The 25,229-nt window shown below is 41.2% G+C and overlaps 1 protein-coding gene across 1 annotated transcript in view; it reads left to right on the top strand.

Annotated features, from left to right (window-relative positions):
• ide (insulin-degrading enzyme) overlaps positions 1-25,229 on the top strand; it is a 142,951-nt gene that overhangs the window by 75,765 nt on the left and 41,957 nt on the right. The window contains 5 exon segments of the mRNA XM_059653122.1: positions 2,301-2,383; positions 5,753-5,897; positions 8,897-9,007; positions 13,816-13,936; positions 18,325-18,416. Of these exon segments, the coding sequence (XP_059509105.1) occupies positions 2,301-2,383; positions 5,753-5,897; positions 8,897-9,007; positions 13,816-13,936; positions 18,325-18,416 (552 nt within the window).

The raw sequence follows: 25,229 nt of genomic DNA, 5'->3' as shown, positions 1-25,229 counted from the left end.
TAGTAATGTGGTTGAGATGTTGACATAGCCAGCATTGCTTATGTTCCATTAATGAGCAAAATGAATGGTTTTATGCTTTTCGTTTGAACTTAGGGATACCCCACCACTTGCAACATTAAATATGCAACCATTTTTATTTATTCTTCAAAAGGATGTATACAGTTTCCCATCCCTCATTGTGCTTGAGCTGAGGGGCTTGACTGACCAGGTCTTTTTCATGAGCAGTTGAGAGGCAACTGTTTTTTTAATGACTGATGTTCTCTTTAGGCTACTAGGATGGGCCCATGTCTTCCCTAAAGGACATTTGATAACCGGGTAGGTTTTTTAAAACAAGAGTTAATTTTTGTTTCATGGCCGCAGTTGTGAAGTCAGTGTGACAAAATTAAATTTATATTCTGCCAGCTACTGTCGTGAGATTTAAATCTTGCTCTCAGTAATCTTGGGCCTATGGATTTCTGATCATTTGGTAGTACCATTACACTCCTATCTACCCTAATATAACAGGATAAAAGTCGGTATTAAAAGTACTTGTCATATTCAAATAACTCCCTTACCATTACACTTGCAGCCGAGCATCCCACTATGTGGTATAATGCATTGCAATGTACATGTAAACCATAACTATGCATGAATTGCTCCATTAGGATATGAGATTCTATTCATCACTATTTTAATGTGGTGTTAACTTGCTGGAAATTACATCATAGATGTAATTTAAGAAAAAGAAGAGATTTTATGTATGGTAACAACACGCAGTTCGCTTTCTTTCCAGACTTTGTCTTGGGTCAGAGATCATGAAATATTTCTCATTTCTGTATCAAGTCTCCAGAGCTAATGAATTCACTGATGTAAAATGTACTATGATTTGACAGAGGGATGGTCCAAACTTCTATCCTTATAGGTCATCAATAGAGATTTTTATGGGCAGTTTGTAATTCAGGATGCAATTGAGGCTTTGGATGTTACATTCTTGCAGCAGAACGTTTAAGGTCCGACATGAGTACGGACTGTGCTTTATTCCGAGAATATTCTGGTTGCGACAAGTTCCTTGAACTGGAAATGTCGACTTGCTCCATGGTGAAGCGTTCAAAGAACTGCATTTTTTGGGATCAAATGTGATGAAATGTTCAACTGATGGTTTGAAAAATGTTTTGAAAATGTAAAAGCGCACTTTATGTTACTTAGAAATAATGAGTTATTGAGATGCTGACTATGTTTAAAAAGCTCAAAGTTAAATAAAAGTTTATGTTTAAAAAAAATTCGAACAGTAGAAGGCGAACATATCACCTTGTGTGTACGGAAAGAGTTCTGAGCAACACCATTAGATGTTGTAGTAATTTACAAATGAACAAAACATGATTGGCTATTTGGCCCCTCAAACAACGCAATTAATGGTTTATTGTGGATTCTATCCAGGCAGCATGCAATTTTCAGATGATGAAGCACTAGTAAAATTCTAAAAGGTTAAAGTTGTCTTAAACTTTGCATGGATTGTAATATTTGCATTCTGTTTCTGACAAGCCTTTCCATATGCTAAAAACCCTTTGTGAGATTAAAAAGAAATCTTTGAAGCTGTCTTGTCAGTTGTTTTTAAATTTCTGTACTTTACAGTTAAAATCACTGACCTGGTACTCCCCAACCCCCACCCCCACCCCCCCCCACCCCCCAAAAAAAAATTGAAAAGACCTATGAATTAATGTTTTAATGAAAATCTGTAGCTTGGATTGCAGTTGGTTCACCACGCTGTCTGGTTTTCATGCAAACATTTCATCTCCGTTCTAGGTGACATTGTCAGTGGCTACACAGTACTGACGATGTCCTTTAGAAAGGAAACAAAATGTTTGCATGTGAAACCAGTCAGTTTGGTGAAACAACCAACTCCAAGACCTTTGAATTTCACCAATCCCTCTGTATCTGAAGCTGCTGGTAGCTTATGTAATGTCAGTGAAACTTCTGCAAATCGGCATATCAATGATTTCATTCCAAAGGTAAAAATGCCCAAAATGGACACAATTTTCCAACTGTGACCCAATTAATGTTTGGAAAAGACTTTGTATTATTTGAGCAGAACTGCAGGATTTTGTATGATATCTATCAACATTTATTGAACTGTGACTGGTTTCATTTCTGAAGAGGCAGATCAAACTTCCATTGTTTACTTGATCACTTTTTCACTTGACAGTCTATCTTTCATAATACACTTATTGAAATATTTGGCAGATTAGCTGACAATAAGATGCTTGCTTTTTACAGAATACAAAGTTTGAAATTGTTTCTGATTGGGAATTGTATTCTTACAGGACACTGCCATGAGTAAAGTGTGGTTCAAACAAGATGACAAATTCTTTCTCCCAAAAGCCTGCTTGAACTTTGAGTTCTTCAGGTATGTTCCTCAAATGGTAATGAATTCTATCAGTAGGAGTAATAATGCTTGGTATTCCATAAAATAGCAGTAAGGACGTTGTGAAGAAGTCATTTACTACCTATTAGTTGGTATCATCTAATTGAAAAATATCTAGAACTTCTGGTTATTCACCACTAACTCTCTTGTCATTCACTATAAATATTGTTTTTCCATTACTTTTGTATTTCTTGTGAATTGTCCTGATGTGGGCAATACATCATGTTCTGCAAAATGTGTTTTTTCAGGAATACTCAACCTGATAGCTTGTTTCACGTAGCAGCATCGTGGTTTTTTTTTTGAGGTTGTGGTTTCAATGCATATGTTTAAGCACATACTCCAGTGCATGTTGAAAAGGTAGCTGTGGTGTTTGGAAGATAATTTCCATTCAAATACTGCATGTTTTCTATGTTTGCATCCTCCACTAACAGTGCACTTGGTACCCGGCTGCAAAGAATGAAAAGAGATTTCCTCAAAAAGAGGAAGCAACTGTCTCAAAATGCATAGACACTCATATCGCGTGTAGTGATTCCAAAATTACGGATGTATTAGCTTGTAGCTGTAACTTCAGGTTGCGTACCATTGGATCATAATCATTTTTAAAGATCTTGAAATTTTCTCAGGGCATTTTTATTATTTTCATAGGCTATTTTTGGATTTAGTGAATACATTTTAATTCTAATTAACTCGTTTATTGGGTGATGCTGTTCGGTAGGAAGAAACAAGCTTGTGTTGACGTAAGAAGTATATGGAGTCTTGCCCAAGCAGAATTAAACTAATTTATCAATATCCCCAATGATTAGCTCTCCATTCAGTTGAAAGCCACAATACTCAAGAGAAACATTATTTTCCTAAATGACACAATATTCAGATTGATAAAGTATATCAGGCAAAAGTTGTTTTGTTAAAGTAAGTGGCACAAACTTCTACTTACAAAACATTCTCACCCGAAATGCACTTCTTGCAGCCTAGCGAGGTCTAGCTAATGCATTGTACTCTCACATGCACAAAGTTGAACCATTTTAAACTGGTTATTACAATCCTGTTTACTGTGTCTGGAATACCAATTTCAGATTTGAATTTAACAATTCATTTCATGACAGTAGAATCCACTCTATTGCTATCAAAGTGTAGTGTCCTGAACTTATGCAACCATGCACTGGATGTTCCACATTATTAGCAAGGAATTCATTACTTCAGTTATTAGAAGTTTTCTTGTATCTGGACAGAGTATTCTGTTCCTGAAGGGTTTAAAACTTTTCTCTCCTATGTATCTCCCTGTTCCTGCTCACACCTCTTGCAATCTCCCTATTCTCAAAGCCCCTTAACTCCTGTTTATACCCAGAACTGGATCATGGGAAAGCAGTTTTGAAAATACATAAACAATGGAAGAGTCAAGACAGGTGGTGTGCTACAGCTGGATATCATTAGCAACTCATATAGTACCCAACTATGTAACTTCAGGTGTTCTGATGTGAGGGGCAGCATGTAGATGATAAATAGGGGCTACCTGCCATTGTCAGTGTTGTTGGTTTTGAAATTTGTTTCAAACAGTCATAGTAGTGGTATTACCTAGTCACACTGTGCACCTGTTGATCAAATTTAAAGGATTGATACTTGCATTTATATAGCACCTTTCACAAGTTCAGGATGTTCAAAGTGTTTACAATCAGTGAAATAATTTTCTTGCAATATAAGAAACCTAACACATTGGAAAAGAAGTGATTTTCATTATTGCTGAGTTTGTTTTCATTGTATTAATAAGTGAAGGTAAAGTCACCATAGCAGCCCTATAGGATTGTGGGACTCTCTCATTAGAGAGAGACAGCTGGTGGTGGTTTAGCCCAAGGGTCACTGCCTCATGCAGCGGGAGAGGTGGAGAAAGAAAGTCCTTGATGAGAACCTCAGCCAGTATGGGAATTGAACCCATGGAGTTGGCATTACACTGTATCACAAACCAACCTCGATTAATAAGCACTAAAAAGATGACTATAAGGTGAGGAGTGATGCATTGATAAGAGCCTGAAAAGTTATTAAGCAAACATGAAAACGATGTTCAATATTTAAATGAACTATCAGTTCACATTTCGAGTAAATTAGTTTGGCCTGTACATTTTCATTTTTACAAAGGATCCTGTAATGTTCATTCCACAAAGCTGCCACCAGTTTATTCTGTGAAGCCTGGATAATGATTCATTTTTTTTTAAAGTTCATAATGGTTGTCATTTCCTCTTTTTATCTTGTTTTGCATTCACTATATAAGTTTTAAACCAGCTGAATGCAGGACAACATATTTTGTCTATAGCTTAAACTGTGTATTTCACAGGGCGGAGAGCAGATTTTTTTCTATATAGAAACACTGCTTCATTAAAGAAACTATTGCGAGAACGCTAATTATATACTGCTGTGCATTATTTCTGTCCACCTGCTTGATTCATTGCACAGCTTTCCCTGTTGGAGGAGATAGAAATTGACAGGAATGAAATCTTTGTTTTACTTACCTTCTATAAATTGCCTGTCCAATAAAATTACTTTCCTTTTGTAGGTGCACTGTTCATGTATCAAAAAAATTGTTTTTACTGGGTTCTGAAGTAAATTATAAGCTTATTTTAGCAATATGGTTTGTAGCTACTGGTAATGCATGTAGAAATTCATCTGGAGAAACCAATTAGTTTAATGCTTCTAAATAACAAAACTGAAGTATTGTATTATGCCATAAACTACCATAAAACGTGCTTTCCTGAAATATAGTTTCCTTTGCATTCATGTGTTGAAGTCCATGTGGGACCTGACTCTTGTACCTCAGCTATTTTAAGTTGATTTTCTATGGTGAAGAAATGAAGCACTTGCAAATCCAGCCCTTTCTTGCCAAGGAATTAAATTAGTAAATGCAATGAGAGGATGAAATTGTACATTCATATTATACAACCTTGAGCCATATTACATTGTTTTTTTTTCTCGTAAAGGATATTGACCCACCCTCAATAAAACATTGGCATCCCTCAAACCCATTTATGTTTTGTTTCAAATATGTTGCACAAAGTGAAAAATCTATTGATTGAAATGCACAGACATTAAAGTGTAATTGAATTATAATTGAATAAGCCAAGTGTATAGTTTAAAATATATTCTGCTGTTTTGAGCTGTGTAGTGAGCAAGGATTTGATATGTGAAAAATATTTTATACTTATTTTAAATATGTTTAAAGCATGTCACATTTTTAACCGACATTTGGAAAAAAAACTGCTCCATTCATTTATGTAGCTATGTAGGCAAGTGCAAGTATTGACTTGTGTTTCATCAATTAAATTTGTACGATCAAATTTTAATATTTGGCATATTTTCTTCCAGCCCATTTGCTTATGTGGATCCATTACATTGTAATATGGCCTATTTGTATCTTGAACTGCTGAAAGATTCTCTCAACGAGTATGCATATGCAGCAGAACTAGCTGGCTTGAACTATGACCTACAAAATACAATCTATGGAATGTATGTAAGTACCAAATTCAGGGAGACATTAAGTCTCTAGGATTATCTTACTCCATTCTTTTAGCTTATTTTTATACCCTCCTTTATTTCTCTAGTTTACCCACTCAAAACCAGCCTCCCATTCCACTGCAAATGATAAAGTAGTATGTTCTCCTTCCATCTAGTAGGTTTATTAGTTTAGCCATGAGGCTGCATATACATACTCTTAACATATTTTGTGTGGCCTATTGTAATATCATTGTTAAATATCAGCCTGTTTCTTTAGGGTTTATTGCCACACTTTTATCTTTTTGTTCTCTTTGTTAGTCGGTACATTTATGTTGACCCTCTTCATTGCAACATGACATACCTCTATATCAGGTTATTGAGAGATGATTTAAAAGAGTATACATATGCAGCTCGCCTCACAGGCTTGGTGTATGCACTTGCTCCAGCAATGAACTCAATTCTCGTAAGTAGAGCCGGAAGGAGATCTGGCTTGAGGTTGAAGTGTGTGAAGGATGCACAAGGTGCTCGCAGTTTTTAGATGGATTATAAATTGCATGGTTAAAATAAACTAATAAGCCTGAAAGATGCATTTGGATTTGTAGTATTCCTGCAACTATTTAGTGATTGAAGAACATTTGAGATTTGTTTAACCTGGTCTACAGAGGTAAATGATTTCAAATGGGAGTGTGCAAATTGTGTGCTTGATTTTAGTCCAATTAGTTATTCCTATATATTACTTTCTATCATTTGTAAATTTTGACATTCCAATACTGGTGTCAGTATCTCAAAGCTTCATAGGAGAACATTTTAGGAATTTATTTTTAAATTAAATCAACTTTAATTTGCATGGATTCTATTAATACTCCAAAGAAACAGTGAATAGTAGAAATTTATAACATGAAAGATGCCTTTTTGGCTGAATGAGTTTTTGCCAGCTCCTTTTTGCTAATGTAAACTAAAACTGACAGTACTACCCTTCTCTGTCTTCCCGTCAATCCTATGTATTGCTGACTTTAACATACTACCTGTTCTTCCAAAAAGAATATCATCTCGGTCTTGATTACTCGCTGTGGTTAAGCACCCCATGCTTTAAAACATTTCCACAAAATAAAACTTGCAAAGCCTGTGTTTACTCCGCGTAGCAATTTTAAATGATCACTCGTTCATTGCCAAACTTCAGGACAAGTTTTTGAAACCCCATTAAACCTGTTCAAGATTTAAAGTACTGTTAAATCTATAACTTCTCTTGATCCAGTGCAGATAGTTCTATTGTTTCCTCATAATTGATTGATTGACATTCTAACTAATTTAAATTGTGTTGTGCTTATGGTTTTACTAACATTGTACATATTTACATAATGCTTCAAATTGCAAATTAACTGTGTAACCTTAACTTCTCTTTGGTCTTGTCTCCGTACTTATTTTTTAGAATGTAACTTTCTTTTTCTCATTTAGTTGCTTTATGCATTTAAATCAAGAAGTTATCTGTTACTACTTGCTGACAGGTTTCCCAGTTATTAGACAAGCAGTTGTTAGTCTATTGACAATAACTCAGTTCATATTCTAGCCAGCATAGTCTTTAAACATAAGCAAAATGCTGCAGATGCTGAAAAATGAAGATAAAATCCCAAAATGTTGGATTGGGAGCATTTGTGGAGACACAAGATAAGTTAACATTTTAATTATGATTTTTCATCCAACCGATCATATTTGTAATTTTCCCAGTTCTAACGTAATATTGATACTTGCAGTGCACTACTTCCAATTCTTAATACCCACAAACCCAAACCATTTATTTCCTGTCCATTTGTGCTACAGTGTTTTGTTTCATGTTCGATTTTTTTTTTTGTTTATTTATCTAATCACTTACTACTTCAAAAAGCCTGCCAGGTATGACTTTAGAATTGATGCTGGCTGTGGTTGATTATTCCATGTCTTTAAATGTTGAGTTTAATTTGTATACCAATGATGTTCAACTAACTAGTCCATCATTTATTCATGCACTGATTCATTCTTCTATCTCTAGGCTTGACTATTCATTGTATATTTGTTTGAGAACAATTGTTTCTTGATATTATGTTTAATGAGAGATAAACATTGGTTATAAATCTCTGATATGTACATGTGAAGCTCTAATTCCTCACCAAAGTGCTGCCTCAGTTTCAGGTATCCGTGGGCAGTAGTTATGATGCAAGTGACAAAATTATGCTAACCTCTGATGTCTGTCTGTACTGAGTTTTGGGCAGGTATTCAAGTTGATACAAGTCATCAGAGGTCCTGACAGAAAAGATAATGTCCCCATTGAATGCAAATCAGATTGTGTTTATTTAGTCTATATGCATTCGTGAAGTGGTTCATTTATCCCTAATTTCCTGTTTGGACCACATTTATCCAAAAATGTATTGTTCAATTAATTTTAAGTTAATTGCTGGGATTTTGAAAAAGAAAGTATGTTTGAACTTGGGATATGCTAAATGTGTCCGAAGTAACAATAGTTTGATCACCGACTTCCAGTGAATGTCACTTGATCTCCTTTGGGTACAAAAGGTAACCAGTGAATACTGTACCTTTTAATCAAAGTTCTTCATTATTTCCTTAAAGATCTCTGTTAACTTTGTTGCGATGCTTCAAACGCCAAAGACTTCCGGCCCAAGTGGTGATTTCCAAATGGCCCTGTCATGCATCATTTCAGATGTATATCGCTTTATAGTTTTAGTTGTGTGTGTTGATTTAGGCAGATTTGTCATTTTCATAGCCACATCATCAATTCAGAATAGTTTTTGAATCTTCAAAGCATCAAATTGAATGTTTTGAATACTTTTTACAATTTGAATCCACGTCACTAGAGAATTGGAATTTGGTGTCAGAATAATGTAACACTGAATGAAGGCTTGTCTACTTGTCTGCCTCTGTTACATTGCTATAAGAGAAGAGAAAATTGGCTGGAGCCATGTGCTTTAGCTTCGGTTATTTATTGCTTATCTCAAAAACCTCTGTCCTTTCCTTTACCAACAGCTGGTTGTGAAAGGCTACAATGACAAGCAGCACATAATTCTCAAGAAGATAATTGAGAAGATGGCCACCTTTGACATCGATGAAAAACGATTTGAAATAATCAAAGAAGCTGTAAGTAGCACATAATATCAAACATCTTGGTGTGTGATGAGCAAATCAAAACATTTCATTTTAATATTAATAGGAAAGTTAGTTTACTTTGTCCAGTTTAGGTTTAAGACAAGGGTAATAAGTTCGTACCTATTCTGTTCCTTTAAATAAATGGCCAAAAGTTAACATTTACTTGGAACGTTTTCGTGTTGAAAGACCAATAATGTTAATTAAAACTTCTAGGTACTTTGCATTCTCATTGGAGTCATTCGAAAGAAGAATCTCTAACACAATTTCATCCGAGTTTTCAATTCGGAGACTAGATCCATGGCATGGTTAATCAGCAAATCATCTACTATAATCATTTTATAATAAATTTAGGCCATCACTCTTCGAAATGTTTTGAACAATGATATAAAGTGGAAATTGACGTTTGCCGCCACCTCCCCAAAAAAAAACACTAAAACCGAAATACCCAACGAGAAGCACCTTGCCTTACAATCTGTTTGAAAAAATGTGTGAGAGAATAGGTGTAATCTGCATCTCTGCAATTTCTGGTGGTTAACTAAAACAAGTCCCTGGCACTCACTTTACAATGAACAAGTAACTATTTATTTATCTAATAGTGAACCAATTAATGAAACTATTAACAAGCTGTATAAACCCCTTCTAACTACTATCTATTCCTGAATAAAACAAGATTCTAATGGTAAGTTGTTCCAATAAGCACAAGTTTCACTTATATAAAATTAAAAAAAAACAGATTGTGTGTCTTCTGGAAAGCTTCGTGCCTTCTGCATCGAATGTTCTGTCAGGAATATTAACCAGTCGTGCTGTAGGAACCTTCAATTCAGATAGTGCTGTCTCTCAAATTCTGAGGAGACTGAGAGCCAGCAATGATGTCTTGAGAATTGTTAACTCCGGCAGGTGGCAGTTAATTCTGTTGTATTTTTCAACCACCCGCTCCTTTTATACTCCTGATGACACCAATTTCTTACTGTAGGATTGGTCCTATGTTGTCGAAACTATCAGATTTAAATTTTGATTTTGGTGTCTCAGTGCCTGATTCAAATGGATTTGCTAAAAATCAAAACTCTTTGTTTTAGTAACAAAACAAAACTTGTTTGGCTTGCTAACTGTACAGCTTTTTGATACATGTTTCAATTCAGGTGCGCTGTGCACTTGCAAACCCACAAGCTGCTGCCCACAGACATACTTTTTGAATCTCTAAGCATAGAAAAATCATATCATCTTTTAAAGGGACCTCACCCATCTCTCTCCACCTAGCATTTTATAGACACCAGGTTCCAAATTCCTGCCTTGCAATTCACAAGTACTATATGCAACTTCGCAACAACAGATATTGAGAGGTAATCCAGTTTGTTTGCTTGAGGAATGAAAAGTTTATAAATTGTATTTAAATAATTGTGAAATAATTGGACAAAAGAAAACACTAATCATGTTGGAATTGTTCCACTGCTCTCTTCATGAACTTTGGTTAGATCTCTTGTTTAACTTTGATCTTTGCAATAAACAGTAATTTTGGAAATTCTGGTGATTCGATTAGGTTAGATTACCTAGTGTGGAACCTTCGGCCCAACAAGTCCACACCGCCCCTTGAAGCATCCCACCCCGACTCATTCCCCTATAACCCACACACCCCTGAACACTACGGGCAATTTCTCATGCTGCAGTTCTGGCAGTATCCGGTATGTAGGCATCACTAATAATGTCAACATTTGTTGCCCATCCCTCACTGCCACTGAGAAAGAGATGTGAATACATTCTCGAACAGCTGCAGTCCTTGTGTATGTACAGTACCATTAAAAAGGGAGTTCCAGGATTTGCTCCGAAGCAGTGAATGAACAGCAACATATTTCACAGGTTGCTGTGTTACCTGGGCGTCTGCAGATACCAGTGATCTTGTCTGACCTTTCTGGGTGGTAGAGTTTGCAGAGTTGGAATGTGCCATCAAATCTCTGGAGAAATGAGAAAAGGTGACATTTTATCAAATTATAACTTCTCATTAACTTTGTTTCTGCCTCCCTAAATGTTGTCTGACTTGAACATTTCTAGGATTTTCAGAATTCCAGCATCTACAGTAGTTTACTTTTCTATTATTTTGTCAATTTGCATAAAGTTGTAATATCTTAATACACAGGAGCAGCATCTCTATATCTTAGTATTGACTTCAGTATATTTTTTTCACAATACTGACTGCCTTTGTCGGTTCCAAATTGTGAAGTTTGACACCCCACCCAACGTACATGCACAAGCACCCTGACAAGAATAAGTCAGTCATTCTAAGGGCAGGAACTTTATTGGAATCAGTGAAGGTATATAGTAAAAATGAAATTGTAATAATACACCTCCAGACCTCAATTCTACCAATGTTATTAATTGTAGAAGGTGAAGGAAGTTGGAGAAGCATTAATCATAATGAAGAAAACTTGAAGATTTTGGTGTTTGGTTAAACATTTGCTAATCTAGGTTTGCATATTATGAACAATGGGAGAGAGACTACCACTGGCAGTTTAATAAGATTTCCGATTGATCAGCTAACTGATCTGAATTATTCGTCTATTGTGAGAAGAACCCAACTATTAATTGATTTGGGAAGAGATCTGTGTTGGCCATCAGATTCTGTAGTTTAATACGTCTGCACTGGCGAGACAAAATTAAATTTGCAATGTAGGTCAGTCAAATTCAATTTGTTTGAGCAGTGATCCAGGTTAAACATTGCCTTCTAAATTATTGAAAGATGTGTTAAATTGCCGATATTTTATGGTTCAAATGTTCCAGTTGAAGGTTTTCAAAATTGAGGGATCTGAACTTGGTACTAACTAGTTCCATCAAACCTTTTGTTGAAATGCAGCACAGATTAAAACTTTCCAGTTTTGAACATCATATCATCTAGGTCATTGGACAGAATAGCATATGTTGCCAGAATTTAGTATTCAGTTTCATTAGCAAGATGTTAATAGACTGTAACAAAAACAGAAATTGTTGGACAAACTCAGCAGGTCTGGCAGTATCTATGGAGAGAAAGCAGAGTTAATGTTTCAGGTCTGGTGACAGTTCTTCAGAACTGACAGTTGCTGCCTGACCTGCTGAGATGAGGTGATGGCTTGGCAGTATTATCACTGGGCTATTAATCCAGAGACTGAGTTCCAATCCAATTTAATTGAAAATCTGGAATTAAGAGTTTAACGATGACCAAGAATCCATTGCCAGTTGTCAGGAAAAACTCATTTGTTTCACTAATGCCCTTTAGGGAAGGAGATCCTTGTGTTCTGACCTATATGTGACTCCAAACCGACAAATGTGGTTGACTTTTACCTGCCTTCTGCACAGATACGTTTGGGCAATAAGTACTGGCAACACTCTTATCCCTTGACTGAATAAAAACCCTGGTGTTCCTGCTTATCAATGAATGTCATATGTTTTAAAGTGATTTTTTTAAAAATCCAAGTAATTCATTCTCTTCAACTAGGTAGAGTTTACTTTTGCTTGGGAGTCTTGGTGCCACACTGGGTGTTCATTAGCAAGGGCATTCATTCTTGGCTCATCTCCGGAGTTCAGCCCTTTTGTCCATGTTTGGACTCGGGCTGTATTGAAGTCAGAAGCTGAGTGGCTCTGGACTCAAATTGGGCGTATCACTTGATAGCACTATTATTTAACCTTCCATCATTTTACTGATGAGCAAGAGTGGACTATTTTAGTAGTATTTGACCAGGTTGGATTTGTATTTGGGCAATTTTCTACACTGTCTTGTAGATGCCGCTGTTATTGCAATGCAGAAACACTTAGGCTAGGAGCACTGCGACACCTGAAGCACAATTCCTTTTCGTACTTTTGTTGGATGTTGTTGGGACCTGTAATCCTTGCAATATCCTGTGCTTTTATCAATTTCTTTATCACGTGGCGTGAATAGAATTAACTAAAAACTGACATCCATGATCTCTGGACCTCCAGAGGAGGCGGAGATAGGCCATTCACTCCACTTGTGGCAGATGATTATTGAAAATGCTTCAACATTGTTTTTGTGCCAGTGCAAAAGAAACAATATCTTCAATGTGAAAATGACTTCACCTACACAAGGACTGTTTGATGCTGACTTCTGCTAATATTGTCATGGACAGATACATATGCAGCAGGCACGTTGATGAGGACAAGGTCAAGTATGATTTCCCACTTGTTCGATTCTACATCAGCCACAGACCCAGTCCAGCAGCTGTGTCCTTTGGGCCTCAGCCAGTTTATCAATTACAGGTAGCCCTTAAGAACAAGAAGGTCGTCGAGACGTGCAACTTATATTTTAAAGTTATCAAATTGCTACATCTCTCAAACTATTCAAATTACTGCACCTTTTAAATTTGCTCTGATTACACCATTATCAAAAATAGAGTTTTATCTTTACAACACGGCAGTAGATTGATTTGCAAAGCAAGGACTATTAAATTAATTTATTGAAAGCCTAATTCAACATTTGGAGAAAAGCACGTTCTTTATCATGCAGCATTTAGTGACATTTGCTTGTTTCTTGCCCATTCATTGCTGAAAGCTTCTTTATATTTTCTGATCACCTTGTTCAACAATGTTATTTACGTACCTCTGGATCAGCTGGGACTTGAGCCTCAGCCTTTAATTCAGGTGTGAAGTGTTGCATTCGATTGTAGTGAGCTACACACTATTTCTGTAATGTGCTGTTCATTTGAAAGACTAAAAAAAAGTTTAATCTTAAATTAATTATTTTGCCAGAGACATTCACCTACTTTGGAGTGTGTTAATGACAGTTCTTTATTTGTTTTTCTTCTTTTTTATTAAAGTATATGAGATCCTTGAATAATTTTCGTGCTGAGCAACCTCACCAGCATGCAATGTACTACCTCAGATTGTTAATGACTGAGGTGGCATGGACCAAAGATGAACTTAAGGAAGCATTGGAAGGTAGGTGCTTTGATTTGTAGATACTTTACAACAGTTGCAAGAAACAGAACACTCTGTTAGAATGTATTGACTTGATTGCATTTTACTCGTGAAACCTGTCAAAATTGTGATGCAATATGGTTAATCGTCACTTTTTTTTAATGAATGATGTTATACCTGGGTGATCCACTCACTTACCCAGGTATCAGAAACAAGGACTCCAGTTAATGTATAACAGCGTCACGTGCAGAGTAAAGATCTGCTTTCATCCAAAAATCATACCTCCAAGAAGTACCCATTTTAACACCAGGTACATTTTTCATTTCCTGAACCAGCCGACCTGAGGCCAATGAATGAGATTAATAAATTAGTGGCTATTACCAGCTGTGTTATTCTTACATCAACAGATGTACGTAATTTCCATTCCATCAGAAAAGCCAGGCTCTAACCGACTGTTATTAAATTCCCAATACCCATTTATAACATTGGGAAAGCTAGGAGTCACTGAAAAAAGTGATCAAACAAGTAAATGTGATATTCAAGTATTTTAAGTGTTACAGATTGTTTTGACTTAGTTTATGTTAGTCAACCACACTTGTCACAGTTGTATTAACTCATCATTCATCTTTCACCAAAGGAATAATTGGGATGTAAATATACTGATACATCTCATTTTGTAATTGTCAACGTTTAAAAGTCTAGATGATCACAAGTATTTAAACCTATTTCTGATCATTGGAGTTTCAAAGAATGAGAGGTGATCTTATTGGAATACTGAAGATTCTGAGAGAGTTTGACAGGGTTGTTGCTGGAACTGTTTGCTTGAAGTAACCTAGAACTAGGTGACACAGTTTGGGATTGTGGGTTCTCCCACTTAGAATAAAATGAGGAATTTTTTTTCTTTGAGAATCATTCATCTTTGGAATCCTCTACCCCAACCAATAATGGAAACTAGTCATTGAATATATTCAAGGCCAAGTTGGACAAAATTTTCTTTTATGATGGAGCCAAGGGGTATGACAGTTTTTTTAAATGTATGTATACATCCACACATGCAATGTGTGTGGCAATAGGTAGGCCAGCATTTATTGCCCAGAGGGCAGTTAGGAGTCAGTGATGTTGCAATGGGTCTGAAGTCATGTGTATTCCTAGGTAAAGATATTACTGAACAAGGTAGGGTTTCCCAACAAGCGACAATGATTTCATAGGTATCGAAGGAATAGGAGTTAAGGCCAGATTTAGATCCTGATTTAATTGAATGCTGGAGCAACCAGGATGGGCTGAATGGCCAAAAAGTTCTGTTTGGTGTGTTATTACTCTTACGACGTAATATTAGACTGCCTTGAGAACTGAGGGCACAAAAACATTCTCCAGGATAAGCATGACAGCCTGTTACTTTAGGACAGCAGCAGTATACTATATTTTATAGCATTATCCTGTTACTGTATAACATTGTGTAAAACTTTATGACTCATTGGAGCACCTTGAGTTCTCTGATGTGCACGCTGGATCCAGTTCTACCCTGTCTGCACAATACATTTGAGCTTGACTTGTATGACTTCTGAAAGTCAAGGTCAGAGGCCAGAGTATCTTCATTGGGCCCAATGAGGGTAGTGACCACAAGGGACTTGGAGGTCCATGTACACCTGTAAACTGGATTTGATAGGTATCTGATTTTCATTATATGCAAGTCTCGGATGGTCAAGTCCGTGGATAATGCTGCAGCTTCAGAGAAACTGCTTGAAATGAATGGAAAGGTTGCTTTTAAATGGGGAGGAGGAAATAATTAGGAATTTCTGTTCTGACTCTCTAATATGGCAAGAAATTGAACATTATGACAGAGGGAAAGTTATCGAAGCAGCTGAGAGGGGTTTGACCAAACAGCATATCAACGATTGCAGGCCCAAGATTTTGTTGTAGACATTGATTGATTGACTTCCATAACCAGGTGCCACTATTTAAAGGTGGTAAAGAAAGGCCAGGGAGATCTAAACCAGTGAGCCTGACATCGACAGTGGGCAAGTTGTTAAAAGGAATCCTGACGGATAGGATTTACATGTATTTAGAAAGGCAAAGGCTAATTAGGGATAGTCAACATGGTTTTGTGTGTAGGCAATCGTGTTTCACTAATTTGATTGAGTTGTTTTGAAGAAATAGCAAAAAAGATTGAGGGCAGAGAGGTGGATGTGATCTATATGGGCTTGAGTAAGGCGTTTGACAGGGTTTCTCATGGTAGAATGGCTAGCAAGGTTAGATCACACAGAATAGGAGGAGAACTAGCCATTTGAATACGGAATTGGCTCAGAGGTAGAAGACAGAGGGTGGTGATGGAGGGTTGCTTTTCAGACTGGAGCCCCGTGACCAGTGATGTGCCACAAGAATCAGTGCTGGGTTCACTGCTTTTCAATATTTGTATAAATTATTTGAATGAGAACATGGGAGGTATGGTTGTAAGTATGCAGATGACAACAAAATTGGAGTTGCAGTCATCAGATGGACCAGTGGGCTGAGGAGTGGCAGAAAGAGTTTGATTAAGAGAAATGTGAGCTGCTGAATTTTGGAAAGGTAAATGTGGGCCGGACTTATACACTCTATGGTAAGGTCTTGGGGAGTATTGTTGAGCACAGAGACCTTTGCAGATTCATGGTTCCTTGAAAGTGGAGTCAGAGATAGATAAGATAATGAAGAAGGTATTTGGTATGCTTGCATTTATTAGTCAGTGCATTGAGTATAGGAGTTCGGAGGTGAGCTTGCAGTTGTGCAGGACATTGGTTTGGTGACTGTTGGAATACGCATGTAATTCTGGCCTCCCTGCAATAGGAAGGATGTTGTGAAACTTTGAAAGGGCTCAGAAAAGATTTACAAGGATGTTGTCAGGGTTGGAGAGTTTGAGTTGTAGGGAGAGGCTAAATAGCTGGGGGCTATTTGTCCTGGAGTGTTGGAGACTGAGTGGTCACGTTAGGGTTTTTATAATGAAGAGGGGCACAGATAGGGTAAATAGACAAGGTCTTTTCCCTAGAATGGCGAAGTCCAAAACTAGAGGGCATAGGTTTATGATGAGAGGGAAAAGATTTAAAAGAGGCCTTTCTTGCAGAGGCTGGTGTGCCAATGGAATGAGCTACTAGAGAACGTGCTGTTAATTGTACAATTACAAAATTTAAAAGGCATCTGGATGGGTATATGAATAGGAGGGATTTAGAGGGATATGGGCCAAATGCTGGCAATTGGGACTAGATTTATTTCGGATATCTGTACGAGTTGTTCTGAAGGACATGTGATGTATACCTCTGACTAAGTTGGCAGCTTTTGCTATTTCAGCATTTACTGTAGATAGTTTGTTCTTAAAAGTAACGACAGAAGTGTTTGGCTCTGGATTGAAGCAGTGTACGTGGTGTCAAAGGGAATTTTGACTAGAGTTAAAGTCTAATGATGATGGTGAACGCATTACCATTTGTCAGAAAAACACATCTGGCTCACTTTGCACGAGAGTGTGTGCCTGCTGTCCTTAGCTAGTTTGACGTATATGTGACCCCAGACCCGCAGCAATGTAAGCTGTTGACTGCCTCTGTGGACAATTTGGAATGGGCAATAAATGCTGGCCTAGCCAGTAATAATTTTTGTTTTAAAAAGTTGGATGCATGTCAGTTCTTGAAATTACACTGTCCCTTCATGTTCCTTCCAAATTAGTTTCTTGTTATAGCCATGCAGCAACGTGGAAGGTATTGAGCAGGCACGTACAAGTCATCCACTTAAACATATTTTGTATGGCCAAGCAAAAGGTTTAAGGCAATCAGCACTTAAATAAGTAGGTCATGTAGAACAAACGAGGGGCTGTTGGTTCACATGGAATCTCTTTACGACTTTACAGGTAAATCTTTATTTTAAATACTTGTCATACTCTGCAGTTGCAACCTTTTTACCCTGTTTTTCTTTGAGACAATGAAATCTTGCAGGTAGAAACCTAAGATAAATATTACAGATGATGTTTTAACTTGCTCATTTTAATCATTCCGTAGATTTCATTTGCCCAAATCTTGGTCACTCTGTATTTAATTGTGTGTACAAAGATAATTATCACTGAACTGGTGTTACATTGAATCATAATTTTTATTTATGAATCTGTAAAATATTTTTCAGCATCATTGCTCAAGCTTGCTATTATGACCTTTCAGATAGTGGCCTTCGAATGAAGATAAACTGTTATTTGAGGAAGCAGAGTGAATGTAGAACAAATAACAAGTACACATTCACTGGAGAAAATCAACTTTGAATAAATGATATTTGTACATTCTCATTTTCTAATTAATGCGTTATGGCATGCTCTGTTGGCCCTCTGCAGCAATGGAATAAATATATATATGTATTCTTAAGAAATGTGATTGATTTAGCTGTCTGAAAATCTGTTCCAGATGTCACACTCCTTCGTCTCAAGGCCTTTATACCTCAACTGTTGTCACGACTGCATATAGAAGCTCTTCTCCATGGCAATATAACAAGACAGGTTGGTTGCTTACCTTCAGTGGAACTAAAGGAGGATATTCTCACAAGTTACACACATTAATTTAACAAGGATGCTAATTTACTTTGCATGCCAATTGCAGTAATTTTTTTGGTTTGAAACTGGAAGTCAAATATGCTGAAATGTTTTTTAACTTCTGGATCAGTGTCCATTTTCAGAAATGTTGTGAATAGTGAAATTACAATTGTACAAAGCAGTAATAACACAATTGTTAGAGCACGTAAGGATGCCCTTCAGTCTGCTGTGTCTGTGTCACCTTTCCAGTTGAGCAGTTCACCTAGTGTCACCCTGTCTTTGCCTTGTAATGTGTGCCTTCTTTTTCTGATAAGAGATTTAAATGGATTGATTGAGCCTGCCTCTGCCACGTTCTTAGGAAGTCCATTCCAGATATTAACCACTTGGATAAAAATTTCTGCTATCATCCTGCCATTACTACTTTTGCCAATTGCCTTCAATATGTGTTTTTTTTATTCTTGATCCCTCCACCAGTGCAAGCAATTTTTCCTTCTCCTGCTCTAAGCAGATCCCTTGTGGTTATGAATACCTCAGTCAAATCCCCTCTCAGCCTACTGTTCAGGGAGAACAGTCTCAACTTTTCCATTCTATCAATTCACTAAAGTTCCTCATGCTATTCTTTCATCTTTTCTGCTCCTTCTGTAATGCCTCCACATCCTTCTGAAAGCCTCATGCCCAGCAGAACCCAAAGAACGATGGATGCTGGAAAGCAGAAACCAAAACACAAATTGAGTCTGGCAGCATCTGTAGAGAGAAAGCAGAGTTAACATTTCGGGTCCATTGATGGCTATGCAAAGGATTTTCCTTTTAAATACTTTTCGCATTAGGATTGCTTTATTCAATTTGTGGATTTTGCAAAAACAGAAACTTCATTAAACAGGAAGTTCTAAAAATAAGGTTTGGTGCTTTCAGTTTTAAAAAAGAGTTAAATCGCCAAAATGAACGTATCATTCGCGTCACAATGACATCCTATCCAAGTTCCAAAGTTAATACTTTTCTTCTAAAATGTGTGTTTTGAGGTGACAAATGTCAGTTATACCCATTAACTTTACATCAACAATGAACTGTTAAATACAGAAGAGAAGCCAACAAGTTTTGGTAGGAATCCACAAATTACAAAGCCGCTGAAATAACATAAGATCGTGTCTCTCCCCTGCTCTTTTTGCAAATGAGAATGTGGATAGCTCATTCAATTAGTCAGCACAACCACAATGAACCAAACAGCCTCTGTTTGCTGTAAGACTCTACGATGAGCTTAACTCACTGACACTTCTAAAAATGATAGCCATGTGACATGCTGTCTCTAGCCACTTCAAAAAAATGTTCCTTCAAAAAGTCAAGATGGCTGCTTAAGGATCAGCTATTGGTTTAATAGTGGACTGCTGCTTCAGAACTGATCTAGTTGTGCTTTTTCTGTCAGTTGTTGAAGTTTAAGTTGAACCTTAGGTAGACTATTTTAAACAAGTTGACCAATAAAATTGTTTCATCAGTTTGACAACTGGGTGAGGATAGCGTGTTTGGAGAAGATTTGTAACTCAGGTTGAGGTTCTGGATGTAAGTTTGCTCGCTGAGCTGGAAGGTTTGTTTTCAGATGTTTCGTCACCTTTTTTTTACTTGAAAAAATATACTTTACTCATAGAATGTACAAAAAATAAAACATTTATACACCTACCCAGTCACGCAAGCCGCTCCAGGTTACCCAGGGAGTACGTACACCAACTAAAGGAAAAAAACAAAACAAAGAAAATACCCCGGCAGTTGTCTCCCCGCACAGTCCCTGTTGGCCCCCTGACCAGTTGGGGAAGGCGCCAACTGGGCTCAGTTACCAGATAGGGCCCTTGTTTCTATTCTGGACGAGGGGTTTCATACAGTGGTCTTTCCCCACCGTCCCTTGGCGACGGTTGCCCCAAGCTTTAGCACGTCGCTCAGCACGTAGTCCTGGACCTTGAAGTGCGCCACTCTGCAGCACTCGGTCGGGGATAGTTCTTTCAGCTGGCAGACCAGCAAGTTGCGGGCAGACCAAAGAGCATCTTTCACCGCATTGATGGTCCTCCAGGCGCAGTTGATGTTGGTCACTCTGTGCGTCCCGGGAAACAGCCTGTAGAGCACGGAGTCCCGCGTCATGGAGCTGCTCGGGACGAACCTCGACAAATACCACTGCATCCCCCTCCAGACCTCCTGCGCATAGGTACACTCCAGAAGGAGGTGATAGACAGTCTCGTCCCCCCACAGCCACCTCGAGGGCAGCGTGTGGTGGCGCTGAGATTCCGGGCATGCATAAAGGATCTCACTGGCAGAGCCCCTCTCACGGCCAGCCAAGCAATATCCTTGTGCTTGTTTGAAAGTTCTGGCAATGAGGCATTCTGACAAACAACTTTGGCAGTCTGCGTGGGGAACCATACAATGGGATCCACCCTCTCCTTTTCCCGAAGGGTCTCGAGGATACTACATGCTGACTACTGCCTGACGTCCTTGTGGTCAAAGGTGTTTCCTTTCAAAACTTTCTCCACGAAGGACAGGTGGTATGGGACGGTCCAACTAATCGGACCGTTCCATGGCAGCGAGGCCAGGCCCATCCTTTGCAACTCCGGGGACAGGTAGAACCTCAGTAAGTAGTGACACTTGGTGTTTACGTACTGGGGATCTACGCACAGCTTGATGCAGCCGCACACAAAGGTTGCCATCAGGGCAAGTGTTGCATTCGGTACGCCCTTTCCCCCATTTCCCAGGTCTTTGTACGTGGTGTCCCTGCGGACCCGGTCCATCCTCGACCCCCAAATGAAGTGGAAGATGGCCCGGGTGACCGCAGCGGCGCAGGTCCAGGGAATAGGCCAGGCCTGCGCCATATACAACAGTACCGAAAGCCCCTCGCACCTGACAACCAGGTTCTTGCCCGCGATGGAGGGGAACCAGAGCATCCACCTGCCCAGCTTCTGCTTCAATTTGGTGATACGCTCCTCCCAAGTCTTAGTGCATGCCCCAGCTCCACCGAACCAAACACCCAGCAACTTCAGGTAGTCTGTCCTGACGGTGAAGGGGATGAAGGAGCGGTCGTCCCAGTTCCCGAAGAACATGACCTCGCTCTTACCCCTATTGACTTTGGCACCCGAGGCCAGTTCAAACTGGCCACAGATGTCCAACAGCCGACTCACCGACCGACAATCGGTGCAGAAGATGGCGACATCGTCCATGTACAGGGAGGTCTTGACCTGAAGGCCTCCGCTGCCTGGGATAGTCACGCCCTTCAGGCTCACGTCCTTCCTGATGGATGCGGCGAAGGGCTCCACACAGCACAGGAACAAGGCAGGAGAGCGTAGGCAGCCCGGCCTGACTCCAGATCTGACAGGAAAAACTGTCCAGTTCCCACCAGTTGATCGAGACTGCGCTAACGATGTTGGCGTAGAGCAGCTGGTACCAATTGCGGATGCCCTCCACGAACCCCAATTTGGAAAGGATGTTGTCCCTCATGTAAGCATGACAGACCCTGTCAAAGGCCTTCTCCTAGTCCAGGCTGACAAGGCAGGTGTCCTCCCTCCTGTCCTGCACGTAGGCGATCGTATCCCTGATGTGCGCGAGGCTCTCAGCGATCTTCCTGCCTGGCACAGCACAGGTTTGGTCAGGGTGAATCACCGACTCCAGGACAGACTTGACCCGGTTGGCTATGACCTTGGCCAGGATTTTGTAGTCCACATTCAATAGTGAAATGGGATGCCAATTCTTAATTTCTTCCTTCTCCCCCTTCCTCTTGTAAATGAGGGTGATGATGCCCTTCCTCATGGACTTGTACATTTCCCCTGCCCGAAGCGCACTATCATACACCTCCAGCAGGTCCTGGCTGACCAGGTCCCACAGAGCGGAATACAGTTCGGCTGGTAAACCGTCGCTCCCGGGAGTCTTATTCCTCTCTGAGGGCTCTGGTCAGCTCGTCCAGGGATATCGGCCGGTCCAGCCACTCCCTCGTGCCGTCATCTAAGACCTCCATGATAGACGACAGGAATGACTCGGAGGCCGTGCTGTCCGTGGGCTTCATGTCATACAATCCGGCATAGAAGGATCTGCTGATCCTCAAAATGTCGGGCCGAGACGACGTCACCGAGCCATCGTCCTCGTTCAGTCGGCGAAGCACAGAGCTCTCTTTGTGCACCTCCTGAGAGAAGAAACGCGAGCACATCTCGTCCTGCTCCACGGAGCGGACCCTGGACCGGAAAATTATCCTGGAGGCTTCCGCGGCAAAGAGCGAGGCTTGCTGGCCCCTCACCTCGTGGAAGTCCTCCGTGACATCGACCCCCATCAACTGCAGAAGGAGCAGGTTCTGCATCCTTTTCTGGAGTCGTGACAGCTTTCCCTGCCCCTCTCCTGCTTTCCGAACACCCTTGAGGACAAAGAACCTCTTGATGTTCTCCTTCACTGTCTCCCACCAGTCGCCCGGAGACTCAAAGAGGGGTTTCATGGTTCTCCAACCGGCGTATTCCTTTTTAAGCTCCTCGACATTCTCTGGGGTCAAGAGAGTCGTGTTGAGCTTCCACGCCCCCCTACCAGCCTGCTGGTCGTCCTGTAAGTAACAGTCGGCCAGCAGGAGGCAGTGGTCAGAGAAGAACACCGGCTCGACACCGGAGGACCTGACCGAGAATGCCCGTGACACAAGCAGGAAGTCTATCCTTGAGCGGATAGACCCGTCTGGCCGCGACCAGGTGTATCTCCGCTGCGGTCCGTCTGCAGGGGTGCTGAAGACGTCGAGCAGCTTGGCGTCCTTCACCGTGCCCATCAGGAATCTGGACGTGATGTCCAGTTGACTCCCCCCACCCGGTGTCCCCATGCCGGATCTTCCATCTGTATCGATGATGCAGTTGAAGCCTCTGCCCAGGATGACCGGCCTGGATGTAACCAGCAGGGGCTGAAGCCACTGCAGGACGGCCAACCGCTCACTCTGTACCGCTGGGGCGTACACGTTGATCAGCCTCGGGAGCGTTCCTGTTGGTGACGTCAGCCACTAGGAAGCGCCCCTCCCCCCCACCACATCCTGAACTTGAGAGATGGTGAAGTTGTGCCCCCGCAGCAGAATAGCCAGGCCCAAGGAGCGACAGTCGTTAGCCCCCGACCAGATCGAAGGCCCACAGGTCCAGGTGCCGGACCATTTCCCGTACCTGCTGAGGTGCGGTATCCTGCGCTCCTGCAGAAACAGGGGGCCTGCCTTGACGGTGGTCAGGTAGGCCAACGTGGACACACATCTTGCGATGGACTTGACGCTGCGCACATTAACGCTCGCAACTCGTACCCCCATTGTGGGCAGTGACCACAGTACCCTCCCCAAGTCCAGGTCCAGCCCCTCCATCTGTCCCTTCATGCCCATTGCCCGGGCGAACTGCTGGATGCTCTCCGGGCTCAGGAAACCGTCCGTGTTGCCTTCTGGGTGGCATCCCCCCGTCGGGGGTACGGAGGCAGGAGAGTCCGGCTCTGGGTCAGGTTGGGGGCACGTTGTTTACTCCTTCCTGCCTGCAGGTCCCGGGGGCCTTCCAGGGCCCCAGCGGCACGTGGCTGGGTGTTGGAGGGAACCTCAGGACTCCTCCTTTCCCCTGGAAGTAGGGTGCTGCTTTCCTTCTCAGTGGAAGTCTTCAGCTTCTGCTTTGGGCGGTCCTCCTCCGAATCTCCCTCATCAGAGGAGCTCTTATAGCCCCCCTGTAGCTGTCTCTTCCCGCCTGATGGTTGCGGAGCTGGGGCCCTCCGGCGCGCCTTCCTCCTCACCTTCCGGACTGTTGTCCACTCCCCTGGGTCACCTGTCGCCTCCTCCATAGATTCTGGGTTGTCGGCGGGGAGCGGAGCCTGAAGGGGCGCTTTGCTGGCCTCGGGTCCATCCTGCGGGGCTGGTCCCTCCTGCACACTAGGGGGCCCTTTGCAGGGGCCTGGTGCCTTCCTCTTCTCCGGGGTGGCTTGCCCCACGTTGTCCCTGCCGGCAACCTGGGCGCAGGTGGTCCCCCACCGCGAGCATACCCTGTAGATGTGGCCCGCTTCCCCGCAAAGGTTGCAGCTTTTTTCCTTTGGGCAATACTTTGCAAAGTGTCCCTCCTCCCTGCAGATGGTGACTTTGCAGTCGGCCGCCACGTGCCCTGACCGACCACAGGCATGGCAGACTTTGGGTTGCCCTGCATAGGCCAGGTAGCCCTTGCTCCTGCCGATCGCGAAGCTGGACGGTGGGCGTATGATGTTCCCGTGCACGCCCATCCTCAGCGTCACCCTGACCTGCCTCTTACTTGTCCAGATCCCAAAGGGGTCCATTATGTTGGTTAGGTCCCCTTCCACCTTCACATACCTTCCAAGGAAGGTCAGGACATCATCTGCTGACATATGCGCGTTGTACATGTGTACAGTGACCATATGGCTCCTCTGCACCGGTATCACAAACAGCAGGACGGCGGTCAGTACAGAGAGGGGGCCCTCACCTCCTTTTTCCTTGAAAACCTCGCAAAGCGTGGCGCTCCTGAAGGTTACATCATAGAAACCTCCTCCGGGGAAATCCTGCAGGCAGTAAATGTCCGCAGCAGCGAACCCACAATAGTCCAACAGGACCCTCTTTACGAAGAAGGTGCGGTCCACAGGTGCACCTTCATCCACCACCTTCACGGAAACATGGATGGTGTTCCGGACTCCCTGACCCAGGGCACGAGCACTCACCGCAGCCATCGTTGCAGGTCAGCTGCTCCCCTGAACCAGCGTTAGGCCGAAGCCGGCATTAAGATCCACCGGTTGCAAGGGTGCACAGCCAACCCGACGTCTTCCTTCCAC

The sequence above is a fragment of the Stegostoma tigrinum genome, chromosome 20 (assembly GCF_030684315.1).
Source record: "Stegostoma tigrinum isolate sSteTig4 chromosome 20, sSteTig4.hap1, whole genome shotgun sequence".
In the NCBI taxonomy this organism is placed as follows: Eukaryota; Metazoa; Chordata; class Chondrichthyes; order Orectolobiformes; family Stegostomatidae; genus Stegostoma; species Stegostoma tigrinum.
This window is presented reverse-complemented; position numbering and strand designations above follow the sequence as displayed.